This window comes from Crocodylus porosus, unplaced genomic scaffold, assembly GCF_001723895.1.
Source record: "Crocodylus porosus isolate Cpor-Errol unplaced genomic scaffold, CroPor_comp1, whole genome shotgun sequence".
Classification (NCBI taxonomy): Eukaryota; Metazoa; Chordata; order Crocodylia; family Crocodylidae; genus Crocodylus; species Crocodylus porosus.
This window is the reverse complement of record NW_017728886.1, coordinates 167,604,912-167,626,396: the sequence shown is the minus strand read 5'-3', so window position 1 is coordinate 167,626,396 and position 21,485 is coordinate 167,604,912. Positions and strand designations below refer to the sequence as shown.

The 21,485-nt window shown below is 38.7% G+C and overlaps 1 protein-coding gene across 1 annotated transcript in view; it reads left to right on the top strand.

Annotated features, from left to right (window-relative positions):
• Positions 1 to 21,485, top strand: part of ZNF407 (zinc finger protein 407) — a 465,343-nt gene that overhangs the window by 331,092 nt on the left and 112,766 nt on the right. The window contains 1 exon segment of the mRNA XM_019544964.1: positions 10,836 to 11,014. Coding sequence (XP_019400509.1) covers positions 10,836 to 11,014 — 179 coding nt within the window.

Below are 21,485 nucleotides of genomic sequence, written 5' to 3'. Positions count from 1 at the left end.
TGTCTGTATAATTGAAGTTTGTAACGAATCCTCTTGAAGTCTCTGTGACCCACTCATACTTGAAATTGCACAAATGCTTAAGTCCCTTGCTCAGTGAAGACACATGGTACTTAGAACTCCAGGCCCCTCAGCTTATCCTAATGGTGTGCAAATTCTGCTTCTGAAATAGGTACGTGCATCTTCTATGCACACCAAAGCCACGGTTCAGGTTCTTTGCTGCTTAGCCCACTACAAAAAGAAGGGGGAAAAATCATATATGTACCCCCCACCTCCACACCCCAAATCTTAATTGTTGTAAAACTGATCCAGGTCCTAGCATGTGAGCTCCACATTCTGTTCATAGATTTATAGATTGTAAGTCTGGAAGGGACCTCGGAAGATAATTGGGTCCAGCCCCCCTACACCAAGCAGGAAAGACAATTGGTGTCAGGTGACCCCAGTATGGTGACCGTCCAGTCTCCTCTTGAAGATTTCCAGGGGAGGTGATTGCACCACCTCTGGAGGGAGCTTATTTCATAGTCTGGACACCTTAGTTGTGAAGCAGCTTTTCCTAATGTTGAGCCTGAATCTGAACTCTTTCAGGAGTTTGTGACCATTACTCCTAGTTTTCCCCAGGGATGCCCTGGTGAACAGTTGTTCACCGAGCCCTTGATATACTTCTCTGATGTAGCGGCAAGCTGCTACCAAGTCTCTTCACAGCCTTCTTTTTTCAGGCTGAAGACTCCTGCCACTTAAATTTCTGCCATTTAAATCCTTAGCAACAATTTGCAGGAGTAAAAGATGCACAGAAAAACTCAACACCCCTTGTATTCTGCAGAGAGGCGCCTTGCAGAGGGGTACTCCAAATAGTTTGGACCAAAATGGACCATTGAGGGCAGGGCTTCAGAAAACTGCTCTGAATGTACATCTCTACAGATCCTGTGGGCAGGATCCCCACAAGAGGTTACTACAGTACTCCATTCCTATAGAAAAAATGTGTTTTCGTGCCAGAATGAAAACTCAAAATACTGTTTTTTTTTCCTATGTGAAGCAGTTAAATGGAGAGATGGTGAAGCCTCCATTTCAGGAGAACTGAAATATCTGGGCTTGGGAGCTTCTTGCCTAAAAGAAAGTAAAATTAATAAAGGCCTTCTCCCTGTAGGAAGAGAGGGGGCATAATTTGGATTTCCCAAGTGATATATGGATTTCTTTTTTCTGTAAAATTTATTTTTTCCTGTGGAAAACTTTGCAAAACTGACATTTTTCACTAGAAAAACTTTAAAGGAGAAAACTCATAAAATGATCTAGTTGAAAGCACTATTTTTCCACCTTCGCTGCAGGGAGGGAATAGAACTGCGGCCTGCCTATAGATTGCAATAGAATAAAAATAAGCTATATCACTCCAGTTACTCTTTCCTTCCTTTCAAATTCCCATTTACTCTGATTTTGTATCTGGAGGAGCAAATGTTGTTCATTGTGATCAGCTTAAGAGCCTACATTTACAGTCGTAAGCCCTTTACAATGCACTGATAGCTTAGGTTTGAATATAAGGGTGAAAATTTGGTCCAAGCTACAATTTGGATGCACTGTGCTGCTGAAGAGGACTGAGACACGAGCAGTAATTATCAGTTTCCCATCCATTTCAGTGCTGACACACAAATTTTTGCTGCTGCCCTACAGGGCTCTGCTACTTTTTAGCAGCCAGCATTGGACATCTGTCACACATACTGTATGTCATAACAAATAGATCATTATAAAAATATGCAAAACTATAAATGTGGAAAGACTGAAAGAACTATTATCATTATGCACGGGTGTTATTACAATACTGTCAGAATAAATCCCAAATAATTTTTGATTATTTTCTTTGTGAAACCTACATTATCATAAAATGTTAAAATACATGAATATGGCTTTACTCTGTCTTATTGTTTGCTTCATGGTTTCTGTACAGCAGTATATATAACTGCTTTGGCTGTTTGGTTAATTTTGTTTTAACTAAAGTGTTTTAGTTGAATTAGCTCAACTAATCTTAACATGATTGAGAAACTTCATTCGGATACAGGCTTATAAGTTTGAATCCTCATTAGCTGGCAGAAATTTAGTGTGGGAGGTTAAGACACAGTTAGCTAACACTAATTCCAAACGTTAGCCTGCATCTGATGCCACTTTTCAATTGCATTACACTAACTTAAGTGAGCTTTCATGAATGAAAAACTCACATTTCCCTTGTGAAAACTTGGCCATTGTGTCTATTCTTTGGGGTCCCTCTGTCCCAGTGAATGACTCCTTTATTACATTTCTGCAGACTTGCTAACTCTGATTTTTATCATGCCTCCCTCAATATTTTGTTTTTATTGAAGTCCCAGCTTGTGGGTTTGTGTGGTTGAATATCTCAGCTTGTGGGTTTGATGTTTGTTTTTAAATAATGAAAATATTTTCTCTCATGTTGTAGACAATAACCTGGAAACATGACCCAAATACACCCTAAAAACTAAAAAAAAAACCCCAAACCCCAGAAAATAAATAATATGAATGTCATTTAAAAATATAAGGAAAACCCCATTATTTTTAAGTAAGTCTCATGATGACTTAGCAAGTATTCTTATGTATTTATGCTTCCTGCTGAGAAAATACACTTACACTAAAGCATTTCATTCATGTCCTGCACAAACGATTTTGCAGTTTCTAGAATAACATCTACAAGCTTGGGTTAATTTACAGTCGATTAACTAGGGCTAACAATTCTAAAAATTCTACTGAATATATTGAGCGTGCAGTGGATTGGTAGCTTTTTCTGGGCTGTTATAAGCTAAGCATGTTGAATAAAATGCGTGGGGTAAGGTGTGTTTAGATTTGATGCATGAAATAAAAAACTGTCATAGTTAAACAGCTGGTATCCACAGTAGGACCAACCATTCTTTGGTCCTTGGTTCTTTCAGAGATTTTGCAGTTTCTATCCAGTGACTTTGGCTGTCTTTTACTATATTTTCATTTAAAATGTTGATACACCTAGTAGAAAAATGGATTCCAGTGTAGGCTTTCCCTTGAGTGCTCCAGTTTTATTATTGTATTATGTAGGATTTTACTAATTGTCTTCATTGACTGGCAGATGAGACTACTATCGTAAGGGATGTTTATACTGGGGTTTAGGTTAGGGGTAGGTATCTGACATCAGCTGCTGCCCTGTGGTCATAAAGTGATAACTTGCCAATCACCATCATTTTCTTAAAATCGTGTGTGTAACTGGGGGGTGGGGAAGGATTATGGTCTCTGTCTTTATTGCTTACCGGTCAAGTTTCGTTCTGAGTGAATGTTTTGGTTCAGATCTTTGAAATGTTGAACTCCCTCAGCTGCCATTGTGTTCATTGGTAAGGTAGCTTGCAGAATTAGGCCCTTTCTTCTGCTGATTAGCTAATAAGCAAGAAATAATTCACAATTTAAAGTCACTTATAAGTTAATTTCTGCCCCAAAGGATATGCTTACATCTTTATATCAGTTGAGGATTCCATTCGTTTTTACCCCTTTCTCATTTCGTCGTATGTAAGGAACACAGAATATAGGTCGCACTTAGAGGTTGGGGAACTGTGTTTTGGAAATCAGTGACTCTGAAAGGGGCTTACAGGTCAGGGCATTTAAATGACTGAATATTATTACGAAGTGTTGCAGAGCTTACTGGAGCTCAAGTAATTCCTCAGATATGAGCAGGAAACACTGAGATCTGGGAAGGTGATATTAAGCTTATGCACAACATTAATCTGACCATTCATGCAATGCTGTGTTCAGTTCTTGTATCCATGCTTTTAAAAAAACAGACCACTGGTGGTCTCTCTACCCCATGGTGAACTCTAGATATATTGACCCAGAGAGAAAAGTTAAAAGAAATCCTTTCATTCAACCTACTCTAATGATGTAAATGGTGACATCCATGCCATTGTCAAAAGTACTTTAGCTTCAGTGCATTCCTGTACAAAAAGAAGCTGCTTGTTCCTAATGCCTTAGACAAATTATTCAAGCACAGTTATTTTTGTGAGAATATGAGTCCTGTTATATTCTAAAATCTCTAAAACCTAGTGGGCTAGATAATAAGCATTTTGCTCCATTCCTGCCTTTTAAACCCTCCGCTGATATGCCTATGTGCCTTTTCAAGATGGTATGCATTGCACAGTATAAAAACATTCTAATCTGAGAACTTTACTAGTAAGTGCACCTGAATCAAAAGAAACAGAGACTCATAAGAAGCAAAATATTTATTGAGGCGTGTGCATGAAATCTTTAACTTTCATTCTGGGTAGCAAGTTTAGGCAATGAGTAGAAGTGAGATTACTGTCATTTTATCAATTATATCAGATCACCTCTTAATATAATGCCATTTGAGATTTCCTCTTACTAATTAATGCTAATTCTTGCCTCCTCTTTTTTATACTGTTATTAGTTTCTGGATGTGTTACCCACATTTTGAAATGTGTTTACAAAAGAACAAAAACAAGGATGTTATAGAAACCTCTGTGCAAGCAGGCTGACAAGTCTTTTGCCTGAGGAGCTCCTCAGCCAGTCCTTTAAATCCAAAAACACAATCCTTGCACAAAACAAACAAATACACCAGCAAACAGTGATGTAACAGTAATTTTATCTCCTCTCCAGGCAGTAAGAGGGGCCCTTTGGCTCTGGCCTAGTACAATAGTATGGCCCCTTCCCGGTAGCAGACTTATTTGGATTCATCTTTTGTATTCTGCTTACAAACTGCTCCTTCACTCAGCTTACTTCTTTCTGCTCTCTTCCCTGGGTTTTAAGCTACTAGTCAAGTACTTCCTAATTACCTAAACACCCACAGTTGCGCTTTTTCGGCAGGTTGGCATGCTCCCTTTTAAAGGGCCAAATGGTTCTGTTACACTCTGTCTTCTAAATCTTTGGCTGTACAGCGACAAGGAATTAACTGTTCCTTTGTGTAATACTGGCCTTACAACAACATTCTGTGTGTTAAAAAGACAAAAACTTTGGCAATTCTGATATAACTATGTGACTTGTCAGGTTCTGACTCCTAGGGCAACCACTGACCGTGACTCAGTCTGCACGTACAATGAAAACCATGCATACATTAATGACAGATAAAAATTGAAGAGATTTAGAAGTTCATTTTAGCTCCAATTAGTATCTACCATTGGATGATTTCTCAAGGAACAGTTGAATGTTCCATACTTTTTGAGTTTGACTATCCCACTACTGTACCCTCTTGTTGTACTGTGAAAAGGCTTCTCTTATGCTCTTTGACAACAGCTATATTGCTCAGGAGAAGCTTACCAACCTTCTCCCTCAAACCACATGAGTTTTCTTTAGAGAAATGGCATTGTTTTTATAACAGGAATTATCCAAAATGTGTGGGTTGGATCAAGGTCTTCAGCCTCCCCTACACTTAAACTATTTGTGATAACAGTATTATGCTCCTTAAAGGTCTTACATAGCAAGACTTTCATAGCTCTCATTCTCCTTTCATCTACCACATGCTCAGAGGACAAGGCTCCTTATCAAAATATAGTCCTCTTGAGTAGTGAAAATTCTTTTATTGGAGCTTGGAAAGGTCTCATAAAACCCTTCCTATGCATTCTAGCAGCACCCATTGCTAGGAAAGAAGAAAGAAGGGTAAATTTTCACTATGGTTTCTTACAGCAGCACTTTTCATATAGCCAGAGATCGATAATCTCAGACTGTTTAACTCTCTGCAAAGAATATTTGTCCTGTGAGTGCGCAGTCAAAAACTGTCACATGCAAAACTGGTTTGCAAAATAGGAAAAGGCTCACACAGGCAACAACACAACAATTCCTCATTATATTGAGGAATAATAATAATAATTTAACTAAAACAACATCTGCTTTAGTGATGCAGGAACACAGGCCAGCCTCTTAAAAGCTGTATTTATTTATTTGGCCGCTGTAATTCAAGAACTGGACTCAAAAACCAGATACTCATTTTATTCAAATTTTCAAGGTAGGAGAGTTCTTCATTGCTAAATTTCATTATAAAGGGAATCTTTATCTTAAAGTTCATAAACTCCTGAAAATAGAATTTATAACACAAAGCTTGTCACATTTTTAACTATCATCACTATTGCAACCCTATAATATTTTAGTTAGATGTGTATAATGCCACAATTTTAATAAAAACGCAATTCTTCTTAAAACCACAGAAATCTTTGTGGAGTCATTTGAGTTACAGTAATTTAAATTGTATATATTTATCTAAAAATACAATTTTTGGTGTTTTTTATGTCAGATGTATTTGCCAACCATTAAGGACAAGAGTGATAATGAAACAGGCATTCAAGGCACATTGAATAATTTAAAAAATATGTGCAGTATATTATTGTTGTATCATATTTAAGGGTATTACTTGGCTTCAAAAGTGCTTGGATTTGCCAGTTGTCACCTTCATTGGTTATTTTGTTATAGCAATCCCTGCATTGCAACCTAATAAGGGAGGCCACTTGTAATGCTTTATAATCTTGTATTCCTAATTTGTGATTAGCCCTTTCTAGGTTTATCACTTAGACAAACTTTGTTACATTTCTTATGTCTCTTGGGCTAGGGACAGAAGTTGCACACAAACCAGTAGAAGCAATCAGATACTGGTTCAGCTCTCTAATACAACAGGACTAGGGACAGACATTCAAAAAGCCCAAGCCCGAATTGATTCACTCTTTGCAGGTTAGTGTAAACTATGCAGCTTAAATTGATTAATAACTGGACAGACATTCTCTGTGAAATCTGGAAATGCAGCCACACATACCTGCAGTGGCTCAAGCCAGAAGCCGGGAGGCACTAGAGCATGCCTGGTAACCACTTCCAAAGGGGAGAGAAGAGAGATGCTGTCCAAGGCATCTGCTGGAGTGGGGGGTGGGGTGGCCAGGCACCAGCCAGGACTAACAACACAAGGAATGCCAGCCACCAGCCGTGGTGGGGGAGGGTAGCTCATGCCAGACTGAGGTGTGGGGAAGGGGAAAAAGTCCTTTCTCTGAAGCAAGCATGTATTGAACATAGAAGTTTACAAAGCATACAATAGGGAACTACCAAAATTTTTTGCCTAAGCTAAGATACAGCCCAATAAAACACAGCATACTTAGACACAGGTCTAATTTAAAATGTAACCCAGGAAGACAAGAATAATTTTATTAATCCTGAGGGTGGAGTGTCTGTCTCCTTACAGCCAGGCATCCAGAAAGGCTTTATTTAGGTATGTAGCTCTCTGTATTCTTTGGTGAAGTTGCCTGCAACTTTCCTTAACTGCACCTCCAGCATATGTGATGATTGTCAGGTCTTTGCTAACACTTCCCACCTTTCAGTCTGATCCTGCAGGTCTTAGCTCTGGGCTCACAGGTACAGGGCATGGATCTGCACACAGGGAACTAGCTTGCCTTTCCGCTCCTCCCCTCCCTCCCCCGAAATGCTGTGGAATTAATCCCTTCTCAAGCCACAGAGACTGCAGCCAAGCCCCAGGTGTTCAGGGTGAGAGAGGGGACAGAGGGAGGAATTAACTCCATCCCTGCCTAGCTACAGGCAAGCCATGGAGGTGCAGCTGGGGCTGGCAAACAGCAGCTATGATCCCCATGGTTTGCCAGTGGAGGTGGGGGGCAGGGAAGGGGATGAAGGGAAGGAGGAATTTGCCTTAAGGTCTGGCCACACCCCTTGCACCAGCTAGAGAGCAGAGGGGAGGAGCCAGCCCAGCTCACTGGGGCAGAGAAAAGTGCTTCACCCAGCCCAGAGAGCATGCCAGGATGCTGGGGGAGTCTGATTTAATTTAAACCAGCAAGGGGTCTGGGACAGACATTGCATAAACTGATTTGAGCCAAATCAGTTAAGTCTGATACTACATTCAACCACGTTTATCTCAACCCGGTTTCGGCCATTTTCAAACTGGCTTGTATGCCCTGAATGTCTGTTCTGTTACAGGTCTAAACCATTTTCTGGTCACTTAAACCAGTTTGTGTGTAATGTATGTCCCTAGGCCAGAAGTTCAGTGCATATAAACTTCTTTCAAAATGGCCAAAACTGGTTTAAGATGAACCTGGATGGACATAGTATCACTTAACTGATTTGGCTCAAATCAGTTTATGCAATTTCTATCCCAGATCCCCTCTAGATTCAAGTTAACTCACAGTCCCCCAGCATCCCAGGATGCTTTGCACCTCTTCTCCTCCCTCGCAGGCTAGCCTTGGCCCAAGTTGTCTGCTCCAGCTGAGCAGGGAGGTGTGATGTAGCACCTCCTGGCTTCTGGCTTGAGCCACTGCAGGCATGTGGCTGCATTTCCAGAATCCAAAGTGAATGTTCACTTGCTTATTAGTTCAATCTATGCAGCTTAGACTGACCTGTGAAAGTTGAATCGATTCAGCCTCGGGCTTTTTGGCTGTGTGTACTTAGCCCTGATGAGTCAATCAGGCATTGGTACCCTCAGTCTCAGAACATTTTTAAGATGGTTCAATAAATAAAACTCTCCGGTGGCACAGTTAATGGTGGCTTGAAAAACTCCAAAAATCAGAGGAGATGGCACTGCCCTGTCAACTTAAGCAGTGTAAGTTTCCTCCACAGCATGGGCCACTGGTGCCCGCTGAGTCAAGAGGGGCACTTGCCCCCAAATGGACAGTCAGAGACCAGGAGGAAGGGAGGGGCCCTCTCAGCAAATCCCACAGGCTGGGGGAAGGGAGGTCCACCACAGCCAATTCTGCTGACCGGGGGCAGAGTCCCCCCGTGGGTGATCCCTCAGGCCAGTAGAAGAAGGGTTCCCCATGGCCGATCGTGATGACCCGCAACTGGCAGCGGCACACCACTAGCACTTTCAGGTGAGCCACAGGCACTTCCAGGTCAGCAGGATTGGCTGCAGGGGGACCACTTCTCCTGGCGCACTCTTTGGCCGGTGCTTTCAGGGGGGGCACCAGCTCTCTTATCTGCCCAGGAACATTGCAACCAGGGCGTGCACCAGCACTCTCAGAGGGTGCATGTGCAGCCCTGTGCATCCCTACATGTCACCACTGGTCCACATCCCATGGAACATTGTTTCACAGAAAAGTTTTCATAGTATTGAAAGGATAAGTATTACATTTTCCCTTGGTGTAATACTGTAGCACAGCTAAAAGAATACAGATAGTTTTCTGGCACTCAGATTAATAATTTCTTTAATCAGCTATCCTTTAAAATGCAACCCCTGATACAAGGTTACTGAGCTGTGACCTACATTGAAGTGCCTATTGTAAATTATTCTTGTAAAATGTATGTTTCACTTTAACAATACTTAGTCCTGCAATCATTTTTTTAGGGCCCAATCCTGAGAGATGCTGAAGACTTGCAATTCCCACTAATTTCTGTGAACATAAGTGCCTTCCCTGATGTTCTCAAGGGTCTGATCATTATACTATTATATAGCAGATGGACATGACAGAGGATGAGCTTGGGCAGCACCGTAAGGCAGATACTAGCTTTACCATGACCATCTCCAAGGGAGAAGCAAGCACTCCAACAGAATAGGAAGTGATCATCAAGCTGCTATTTCCAATCTATTTTAGGGTGATTTTTTAGGTGCCTGTCACAGTGCTATTTGAATATCACTGAAACATGTAGAAGTCCACCTCTTGAGGCAGGCAGATTTGGTCACTTTTTAGTCAATGTACTACATTGTTCTTATTTCAATAATTTTTTAATTGTATTTATGTGTATATTTCATACTTTTGTTTTTTTCCAATTTCAGTTACACTGCTGCTTAAGGTTAGATTAAGGTTAACACTGGGATAAAGGTTAGAATCCATTAATTGCTGACACTTAAAACATACAATATATATAAAGTATTTCCAAACAAAAACAAATGTATTCATTTAAGGCAATTATTTTGGTAAAAGTGAGGATATATCAATTACTTGTATTATTTTTAAAAAAAAAAGCTTTTCAGGATGTTATAGTTATGTAACTATGTACATATACACTTCAATCCATACAACTTGACTAGCTAGAGAATTCTTAATTAAAATATAACCTTTTTTAGAAAAAAAAATGTAATTTAAAATTCAGAATTACTGTCACATTAGTTATATATAACATTTCTGATGTTATTGAAACCATTTTTTGGTTAAATACTTTTGAGGCCATTTTTTTCAGGGATCTACAGTGAAACGTGCTTCCCTAACTTTATACATGCAAACTTCAAGGATTTATAAATCTGGGTTTGTGTTTGTGTGTAACATAGTATACAGAAGTGCAGGCACTGTTCTTGCCAAGTTGATGCTTTTTCATAGATCACTAAAATTCATAAGCTCTGCAAGAGTTAATGGGCTATCCTTATAAAATCAATTGCAATGACTCCTATGCATTTTACGAACTCTGTGGAGAAGGTTCACATGAATTCCACGTGGAAGGTTTTATACAAGCATCTATGCTTGCTTACACCTGGAGCCAATAAAAGGCCTGGTACTCAAAAGGGCAAAAAAATAATCTATATGGCTAAGCTGAGGTGTTTGGGAGATGATATGTTCTCCTCCTTTCACTCAAAAGTAAAACAAAAGTATAAGACTTTTGCAGGGGTAAAAAACTATTCGTTCTTTTAAATTTGTATTGTCCAGTTGTGCTTTTTAACTTAACACCTCCCTACAAATGTATGTATGAAAATGTTCAGATGGTATTTCTTGTAAAAGTTAAGAGGATGTTAAAATCAGGCACACCACTAAAAGCTAAGTTAACTGTGGAAATCATACTGATTCTGCATGATAAGGGCAGGATTTCATTTTCAGCCAGTGCTGTTGGAAGGTCACTCAGTGTGTACAGTCTGTGTGTACATGTGATTATACATCTTAATTATTTCTACACTTCTTGCTTTTTAGGTCTAACTGTGCTGAAAATATTCGTAAGCATATCTTACACACAGGAAAGCATGAAGGAGTAAAGATGTATAACTGCCCCAAATGTGATTATGGAACCAATATCCCAGTGGAATTTCGTAACCACCTGAAAGAATTGCATCCAGACATCGAAAATCCTGATCTGGCTTACTTGCATGCCGGTAAGATCGTTCTTCTGTTTGTTTGCTAATTCTTCACTCTTCTAAATGAACACACTTAAATGATTGCAGTAAGAATGCTAGCTCTTCAATGTTTCTACCATTTATTCTGAAGAAGTGCATGATTTTAAATTGGACTCGATCCACTTCAAATTTCACTTACAGGTGAAAGTGATGTATTTAGTATTGAGATATGTCTACCTTTCATGCACAGAGTCTGCATTTATATGTGTAAACTCAGGATATTTGCATGTTGATTTAAACGGGCACTTTTGCAACTTGTCTGAGCTTATGTTAGAAGAAAAATATTGTTTTATGGTCTTGTTAAAAAAAAAAAAGGTGGAGCAGCATAATAAAATGGAATGAGGTGCTAAATTGATGCAGTACTTTAAACATTTTAAAATATTATTTAACTTGTTAAAATAGAGTAGCTAATACTTAACACCACAGGATACAACAGCAAGGCAGTTGGTTCTGTTAGTGTACAGTTATATGAACAAGAAGGGTGCTCACAAACGTTGGAAAAAACAAAAGTGCACTTTACTGGAAGAGGTGGTGTGTCAGTTCAACCCAGCATCTGCATAGATCGGGCACTTCAGCAGGGTTTTTTGGCCCTTCTGTCTAAAGCTGATTCAATTAGCTATTAGATAAAAACATCAAAAAGCCCCACTGAAATGTCTGATCTATATAGATGGTGGGAGAACCACATCCAAGTAATGTGATGCTTTTTCTAAGCATGCACTGGGCTTGGTACAAGGGGGTGCCAAACTTAAAGTGTGTCCCCCCCCATCTGTAAGCAGCCAAAGTTATTACAAATAGTTTTTGCTTTATGAAATAATGTAGGAAGGATACAATATAATGTGCTTTTTTCTCTGACTGTCTCTTCTAACCTTTTGCCAGATGCTAGTACCAGAGTACATCCTGAGTCTTTAGTGGTCTGTGCTCTTCAAAAAAGTAGAGAAAAGGTCTACATACTAGTCAACTAGAAGTTACTAATTGCAGTGCACTGGATGCTGTGGCCAGATTCAGCAAACACATAAAAAGTTTCTTTTCTTAAAGCATATAAATAATTCCATCAATAGTAGTGAAAGTACTCATGTACTTAAAGTTAAGAAGGTGTTTAAGTGCTTTGTTGGAACATGACCTAGATGAGGGACATAAAGAGGCTGTCACATAAATGTACATGTATGTTTTCTTCTTTGTTTTCTTTGATTTATGATACTGTTTATTTTAAAGTGTTCTGAGTTGTGCTATAAGTTTGTATGATGATTTGAAAAAATTTAATATGGTCCCTTTTCTCAGAGTTTATTTTTCTACATTAGAAAAAGAATAGGAAGATAAATAGAGGAAAGAGGGAGGCTAAATCAAATTAAAAAATGAGCACATACATTCTGGAAGTGCTAAGTAGAAGCTGAAGGTGCAGCAAAGGGTAGACAGCATGAGCAAGGATGTCATTTTGAGACAGCAAAACATGGGTTTGAAGGAGAGAATAGAAAGAGAAAAGTCTCAATACTTGGTATCGGACTATGTCTGGTGGCTTTTCAAGTAGAAGGGGCAGCAGGGAAAAGAATGAAAAGATCAGAGTTGGAGGACATGACAACAGGCAAAGCAAGAGCGAGCAGCAAAAGGAGTGAGGGAGATAAAACAGTAGGACAGAGTTTAACATGAGGATAAGGAGTTTGATCTTGAGTTTGAAAGAGCCAGAGAACTTGAAAGAAACTGAGTGGAGATAGAAGTCAAAATAATGGGAAAGGAGGACAAACTGCAAAATACTGGAAAGTAGAAAAGGCCAAGGAGCAAAGAGAGGAGGAGTTTGAGGACCTGACAGATGTTACATTTATGGTGTGATTAACTGTTAGTCATGCCACAAATTGCAACATGCCATATGTTCAGTCAGTTTATCTATGGCACAATAAAATCTCAAACCAGCTACAAAGATGTTCCATACATAAGGTAGAACATCTTCTGGTTTGCATTGCACCTTAAATTGAACATGTAGCATGCGGCAAACCAGGTCTGGGACACATGTCCCATCCCAATGCTCAGCTGAGTCCTGGGGTCCTGGACACAGCTACTGTGTGCCTGAACCCTTAACTTTGGTAGAGGACAATCCTTGTCTCAGACTTGGACTCGAGGCTCCCCCACCCCTTATCCCAACAATTAGCTGAGTGTTGGGTTGGGATAGAGGGCAATTCTGTGTCCCAAACATGGCTGCTCCCTGGTCAGTCCCCAGAGGCAACCCTGAGTACCTGCTGTTTGAATGGGTGCCTGCATATGCAGCTATGAATCAGGGACATGGTCCTCAGCTGCAAGCATGATTGGGATCAGAGGAACTGTATGCGTGATCCCAAAAGTCACATGTCATGCTATGCACTCTGGAATTCCTCCAGTCCCAAGGGCACAATTATATTATCGTCTGCCAAAGGCCTACTGAGACCAAGTTCTGCCTACATGGGCTTCCATTTAAGTAAGAAAAATATATTTGTGCCAAACTAAGTCAAGAAATCTTTCCTTGAATGGCTCCTCACAGACTGCCTGTCAGTAATACTGTTCATCAGTATCTTGAGAGCATGGATATCAGTATATGTAGTTACAACTCAGACTTTCACTGGGCATCCTTCAGTACATGTACCCACAATTTTCATTCTTTCTTTTTTTTAAAACAAGACTCTGTACTTTTGTAACTGGAAGCAGTGTATTTATTTATATCATATCTTCTTATTTGGTAAATATTCCATTCTATTCTGGAAACCCTCGTTACGTCAGTATATGATGGATAATATCTGGACAGCCAAACTCTAGTTCACTGAATATTAGTTTCACATGCATGAGACAAGGGATCTAACTTTACCACATTTCTGAGGCATGAAGGTCCTATGTGTTTTCTACCTTTTGTGTCCCTTCTAATTAAAGAAATTAATACACAGACATGCTACAAAGCCAGTCTTGCAGAGCTGTTGCCTTTCCTCCCTTTCTGCTGTTCTACAAAAAAGGATGATTTAACTCAAAAATTTTTGTAACTATCTTCCTATAAACCACAGCGGATACTAATGTACCTGTGGTAACTGTGGTGATCTAAACAATACTTCTGTCTCTGTTTTAAACTTTTTTAAAGTTATGTATTTAAACAAGAGACCATTTTAAAAAAACTGTGCTTGAAAAGCTGTTTCAACTCCAGTCCATCTCTAAAACAAGTATACCTTCTCAAAAGAAGACCTGTATTAACTAAAAACTATATTCCAGCCAGGGTATTAAATTATATCATTTATGTACAGTGATTATTTTTTTGGTGAAGATTTCACTGTGGGTAGAACTGAAGCGCATACAATCCAAAATGTTGTTTGTGCTTGTTTTTGAAGTATTCTCTGTCCCACTTTCTGTAGCCCCTTCAGCATAAATGTACTGTGAATTTTGAGACATGTAGCGATTCACAATAAGCATTTATTTGCTGAAAAGTTCACATTTGTAGCAAGATGATAAATTTTACTACAATCCAAGGAAGGGAGGAAAATTCCCACTTTGTGTACAGAGTTAAGGGAATCTGTAGCCCAAATTTGTAATGAGAAGAGTATTTGTATATGCTCTAAGCAATGTGGATTCTTATGGTTATAACTGAGATAAGATGGAGATCAATCATCATAAATTAAACATTAACAATATTCATGATTAAGCAAGAGGAGTCTTGTTAATATTTATATATTTTTTTAATTTCTGGCTTTCACATTTTTTTCTGGTCTCATACAGAGTATTAATCCAAAGGAACTGTTATCTTGGTGAGTTAGGGAAGAGGTTGTAGTTACTGATGTGATTAGGTCCTCACGTGTTGTGGACAGTGAAGATCAGGATCAAGGCCTTAAAGTAGTAACAGAAGTAGATGGAGAACAATAGAGATCAGTGCAAGGGCTGAAACATTTCCCATTAACTGGCCACTTTCTGCTGAAACTAAGATCTCTGTATTACTTCCACATTCACCTTCAGGTAAATTGCACTGAAATAATCCAATTTGAGGGTGATGAAAGCATGTCTCTCTATGAACACATTTTTCTTGGAGAAAAGGGTGAAATTTCTAAGTACCTTGTAGGTAACTGAAGGTATTTTTTCATCAGTCACTCTATATGATCACTTAGGTTTATTGATGGATCAAACTGGAGTCTGCAGTTTTGTACCACTTTGTCAACTGGGAAAGGGTGAGGGTGAAGGTAGAGGCTGGATATCCTTGATTGAATTTGGAGGAGGACAGTGTTCCAGCTAATTTCTCAGAACATTTCAACCCTCTGAGTAGCATCACCTTATAGTGCCCAGGTTCAGTTTAACCCAAATATTCTCCATGTGGGAGATCTTCTTTGGTAAGTGTTGTGACATCTTTCTGATATTTTGATTCTGAAGAGACTGAGATATACAGTTTAATTGCAGTTTATTACCTCCATTATGTTGCTGTCAGCAGAGACCATAGGGTATTACTGCCTTTTCAAGTAACCCCATGTTAGTATTGAAGAAAGGATTAGACAAATGATGCATTTGAGGGAAACGGAAGTTTCTTCGTAGTTTCTTCATTATTTTCTTTACCTTGTTTGGAGGTAAATGATGCTGTTGTAAGATTATCTATTCATCTTTATTGTGCAAGTATGTGAGCAGTGCCCTGGGCACAACCTTTTCAAAAGCTGCAGAGATGTTAAGTGACATGAGAACAATGACATAATCCATTGTCCATAAGGAAATTGTTCTTTTATGCTGTCATGACTGTTCCTCTGTTGTTCTCTGGACTGGAGCCTGATTACAAAATGTCCAGAAGATGGCACAATTTGTTGGAACCTAGTTGGGACTTTTAAGAGCTTTGGTGTAGTGGTGTCCACAGTCTCAAGTTGCACGTGTGGGTTTCCAGTAAATGTATGCATCTGCGAATGTTATTTATAACAGTCAGCAAGAAAGAAAGGTGTAACCTAAGATGGACAATAGGAAATGTCTTAGAGAGGGGTGTGTCTTTAATCATGCCTTCCTCTGGGATTTGGGATATTGATTCATGAATCTGAACCCTCTCTTGAAGTTAGCACCCAAGACCTTTTCTTCAAAAACCAGGGAGGAGTCAGTGTTTTATTTGAAGTCAGTGGTGATAATGGTGCCTGGGCTGGTGCCCCATTTTTTTAATGTAATAACTCAATAATTGGACATGCTATAAATTTGTAGTACACTAGGATTTAGTTCCCTGCTCTGTCTGAGGAGCTTCAAAGACAAATTTCCCATTTTCTAAGAGTACCCCGGCCACCAGACTGTTGAGTGTTCTGACTGGGGGCCTTTCTCAATCTCTACCATTGAAGCTATTACATTTTGCATGGATTATTTAAATTTTGATTGTGAGAGAAAGAAACGAATGAGCATAAGAGTGAGCTCAGCAGATAGGACATTAGCTGGGAAAGGGGAAGCATGGGTTCCTGTTCCTCCACTGGTGACTATTGACATGTTTGATATTAAGCAGTTAAAGGATAAAATACTAAATGGTCAAAAAAACAATGAGAAGGAATGAATAAAACAGAAGTGTCACTTTCTGGCTGTTTCTGTGTGAAGGCTTTAGTTATGTTCCAAGAATGCTACCAGATTGGACCCTGCAAGTGAGAGAAGCAGAGGAAGGTCTAGTGTGTGGATCCTGAGAGGAGATAAGTAAGAGCTGGCTACCTTGATGTTCAGCTTTATTGAGACAGAGGTGGCAAACTCGCAAACTCTTGACAGACACCTCAGGTTTACAGGTGCATCTATAGCTAGAAAACAGCTGAGTGGAGATTTTGAACTTGGAGTTAGGTAGGATTTAAGCATCTAAGTCATTTGTGAGCACTGTGCTTTCTATAGGTCATCGAAAAGCAGACTGAAGCTAACCTAATTATCAGCTGATTCCTTAGGAGGAAATAATAGGCACTAAGAACTCTAATTTAGTTGCAAAAGGCATAACAAGAAATCAAGACTGACAGCTTAAATCCAAATCAGACAAATAAGGCACCCATTTTTTTACAGTGAAAATGATTGAAACAAGCTTTCAAGAAAAGTACCGTCTCCATCTCTTGATGTCTTCAGAACAAAATTGAATGTATTTCTGGAAGCTATGCTTTAACTAAATACAAGCTATTGGGCTCAATACTGGGTTAACTAGGTGACATTTAAAGACCTATGATAGACAGAAGTTCAGGTAGATGATCGACTACACTTTTCTCATCTAAAACTGTATGGTTCCATGAGTCTAGAACCCACCAATAAGTACTGTATTATTGAGTGCTTAGATACCGTGGTTGTGGAAGATAGTGGGCAGGGCACAGAAAGCCCCCAAACTGGTTTTCTCCCTCACAATTGACATTCCCATTAAAAAATACAATTGGAGCCAAAATTGTATTCCCTTTTGAGCCTGACGTGCCGTAGTCTGACTGCAGATATACTTGCCTAAAATAATTTTCTTTCTAGTATGTAGTTAAATCCTCCATAAAATACATAAGAACATTCATTAAAAAAAAGATGTTAAAAGAACCCTATTGAAATGCAGCTTTTTTGTTGGCAGTCCCCTTACTGTATTATTGGCTGCTGAGATCTGAAATTCATGGGAAGGCAGTTCAATTAATCATCCGTTTAGTAAGTCAGACCTTCATCTTGCTCCTTTCTGTTTGGGTTTAGGGGGGAAGTACTATAACCGTGTTTTAATTCTTTCCAGAGTATAATGAGTAAAAGGAAACTTTCCAGCAAAGTCACATTCACTGGTAAATTTAGGAAACCTCCTTTTTCCAAAGCTTTTACCTAATAGTCTTTCCAAAACTCTGTACTCTTCTACACGCTACGTAAATTTCTCTTTCAGTTTCCTTAGTTTCTGCAAAACAAAGTTATGCAAGCAAACTGTATTGTGATTACATCATCAACAAGGGACAAAATTGAAATTGTAACAGCTGCAATATTCATGAATGAAATCCTGAAAGTTCAAATAGTTAAACCCAAATAAACTTGTGATCTTTATCCCATTTGACAGCTACATTTATCAAATTATTAGGGGAAAAATTGATTGCTAAAAGTTATAGCGTGATCTATTATGTGATTTTTATCAAGCTATAACTGTATTACCAACTGGAAACCACAAGTTTATTCAGAATATGAATTTGAATACACATAATTTCATAATGCAACAAATACACCTTCATTTTGCTGATTTTTCTTCTGGTCTTAAAATTTGCATTTTTTTCTCTTGCCCACCACCTGTTTCCTTTATACCATTTATGTGACCCTTACACTAGAAATTACAAATGTGATATAAATAGGAAGAAAGTCAAACAATAATAACCTACCCAGACCAGCTTTTTGCTTCATGCATCTGAATTCATCAAACCAGAAATATGTTAAATCATATCCTGCATATTAATTGAACAGGCTGAAATACACAATCCTATTGGGTACATGTACAAAACTATATTTTATGCCTTTAGCAAAGCCACTATAGATTGGAGGTATAATTTTGTTTTGCAGCCATGTTTAAGTTTTTCTTGGTATAATTTCATTCTCATTTTTCTATTTCCATTAAAAAGTAAAATGTGTTTAAAATCTTGTAATTTTAAAAACAAGATTAAAAGTCTGTCATTGCTAAAGATACTCAAATCAATTTGCAGCTTTAACTATAGCATAATATTGCTTGGATTCCCAGCTAGATAAAACAGTGTTTTTGATGGCTGGTATATTCTTAAAAAAAAAAAAAAAAAAAAAAAAGAAAGAAACAGCTCTGCTTTAAACAGGTTCACTCTTGTCACAGCTATTAGTACCAGTCTTTCAATAGCATGTCATATTGATTGGCAGACATTCCTTTTCCTCTTTTGTGAAGAATAGTAATTTTAGTGTGTGCTTGAAATAAAAACCTAGCATAAATGATTTTCTGTTTGTAAAGGAGGAAGCTAGGTTTCTTGCAACCTATGTAGATTACTTTGTATTGTATTTCACAGAAAATTAATCTGTGTATAACTCATTTTATCACTGTCTTCAGGCTTTATATGGCTGACAGAACCCTTATGTGACAGTATTTTTTTCTGTGTAGCAATGACCTGCAGGGTTGGATCTTTCTAAGCAGGAGCTGGGGTGAGGTCATGAAGACTGTTTTTCCTGTCCTTCAGTGTAAGCTGTTTGTGTTGCCACTGCTGTGGAACAGCAGAGGTTGAGATGAGCTCCCTTCACACTCCCCTTATTGCTTGTTCTGATAAACCATCAGGTGTTGCCATTAAGTGAAATGAAATGGGAAGGTTGAAACATGGCTTCAAGTATTAAATTATGGGAAATACTGTAATATTGCATACGCTTTGTCTAAAAAAATGTGTAACTTAGACTAATAGGTGAGTGGTATCACTAGGCAGCAGTGCAGAATGCCAAATTCTTTGAAAAAAAAATGTTCAAAAGGAAAATGAATATTTTATCTGTTTAGTGCCAGGAATAGTTCCTAGTGTATCTCTGAAAAGTAAAGGCAGAGTTAGTCAGCTGCTGTATCTTACTGCTCCGGATAGAAAATGAGTTCCTGATCTCTACTCCTCCTTTGCCCTTTTAGAAGGGTAGCTCTGGTGGTAATACTACACTTGTAGAGTGCCATTATCATGAAGACCTCATGAGGTAAATCAGTGCTACAGGGCACAGTACCAGTGACAATACCAGAAATAAATGTTTCTGATATTTTATATAGTAAAGTTGAAGTTAGCAGGCATGTCACTTCCATGTATGTTCTGTTTAATGGCTCCTTTCTCCATAATGCTGGCTACGTGATAAAAAATGCATTAACTCTCTCCATTATCACTATTCTCACATCATATGTACTTCTTTCTTAGGAAGCTCCTATCCTGCATTTTTCTATAAAATGGAGGTTTACAATGCAACTATGCCATTGTCATTGCCTTTTGGTAGAAGATTAAGGGGCCTGCGACTTCTGTTCATGTCCTGATTTCACAAGTACTTCTCTTGGTCCTTGTAATTTTTGTATTTAAAAAGTGCTACCAGCCAAGTGAAAGAGCAAATTGGCTTGATACATAGGTGTTCCTGATGGTCCTCTAGGATGTCTGGCCAGTATAATAGTGATCCATATAGGGGCTGACAGAAAGTAGCTCCTATGTGATGCACTCTCCCAGTCAACTCTCGACTCATTATCTAGGTGTATGATATCTTTCAGAGGAGCCTGTATTGTGGATGGCAAGATAGCCATCCACAATACATCATAAGATGGCTATGATGGCAAGATAGTCTTTGTGGAGTTCCTGAAGGGGGGTCGCTAGTGTCTCCTTTATCTTTGACCCAAAGTTATCCCATTAGCCCTCTTGTCCCCCACTCTCCCCTCTTCAGTTGCCTCAAAATTTACCACCATAGCATGGTCAAGTGTAGGCTTCAACTCTCACTCTGATTAGCATGATTATAAAAGCACTTTTTCTGGTTCTCGCTTCAGTCTCACTCTTTGCCTGCTGTCCCTTAACTGTGCCACAGTTATCCTCCTACCCAGATCTAGCTTGTGAGTGCCATAGCAAAAGGCTAATAGACTGTCTGCTAATAAATATCTTGGTCATTTTATATCTGGATCCCATTCGAGTTGGTGGAACTATGCACATTCTGAAAATTAGGCACATTCTTAATTTCAGTGTTTTAAGCAGTGCTTTAAGCCTTGTAGTACCAGTGGTCTAAATAAGGCAGGAGAACTTAGTTCAAGGAGTCCTCCTCAGTTATTTTAAATCATGATTGAACAGCCATACAGTAGCCACACCTTGGATTGGCCCTTGTTAGCTTTCAGTCCTCAGGATATGTACAGCCAAACACCTGCTCTTGAAAATCCCTTGAGTAGCCAACCAAGTGCTGAAACCCAGCTGGTGTGCACAAAAAGCCTCTGTCAGTGCAAGGATGGCAGGATCACTGATTAAAAGAGTGATCACATTCCTTTTCCAGCAAGCTATTAGTTACTTACATTAATAAATAAAATCAGCCTTCATGCTGAACTTCAAACACTATTTTCTTGCCTTATTTGGAGCTAAAATAGAATGTCCTTACCATGAATCTTTTAAGGTAAAGCTGCAATATTAAACTATAGATATACAAGAATTCCCTGAAGACAAGAACCATGGTTGGAAAGGAACGGATGTTGCAATGCATTTTCCTAGAGTATACAACTGAATAATAAATTGTAAATTATATATAAAAAGAATAAAACAAACTTAACATTGTATTATCAGCATACTCCAGGACTATAATAGAGTAAAATAAAACACAGAAGATTAATAAGAAAAAAGTTGCAAATGGACAAACAAAAAAAGAACCATTCTGACAGAGGACATTCAGAAAGAAAGCTACTTCTGCCTTCATAAAGGAGTCGCACAGAATTGTTTAAAAAATATGTAGGATGTGCCAAACAGTTAAAAAATATATATATATTTTTCCTATCACCTAGAGCTCCTTTATGCTCTAAGATGTCCTAGTTCCTTGCTCCTTCTGGAGTTATGGT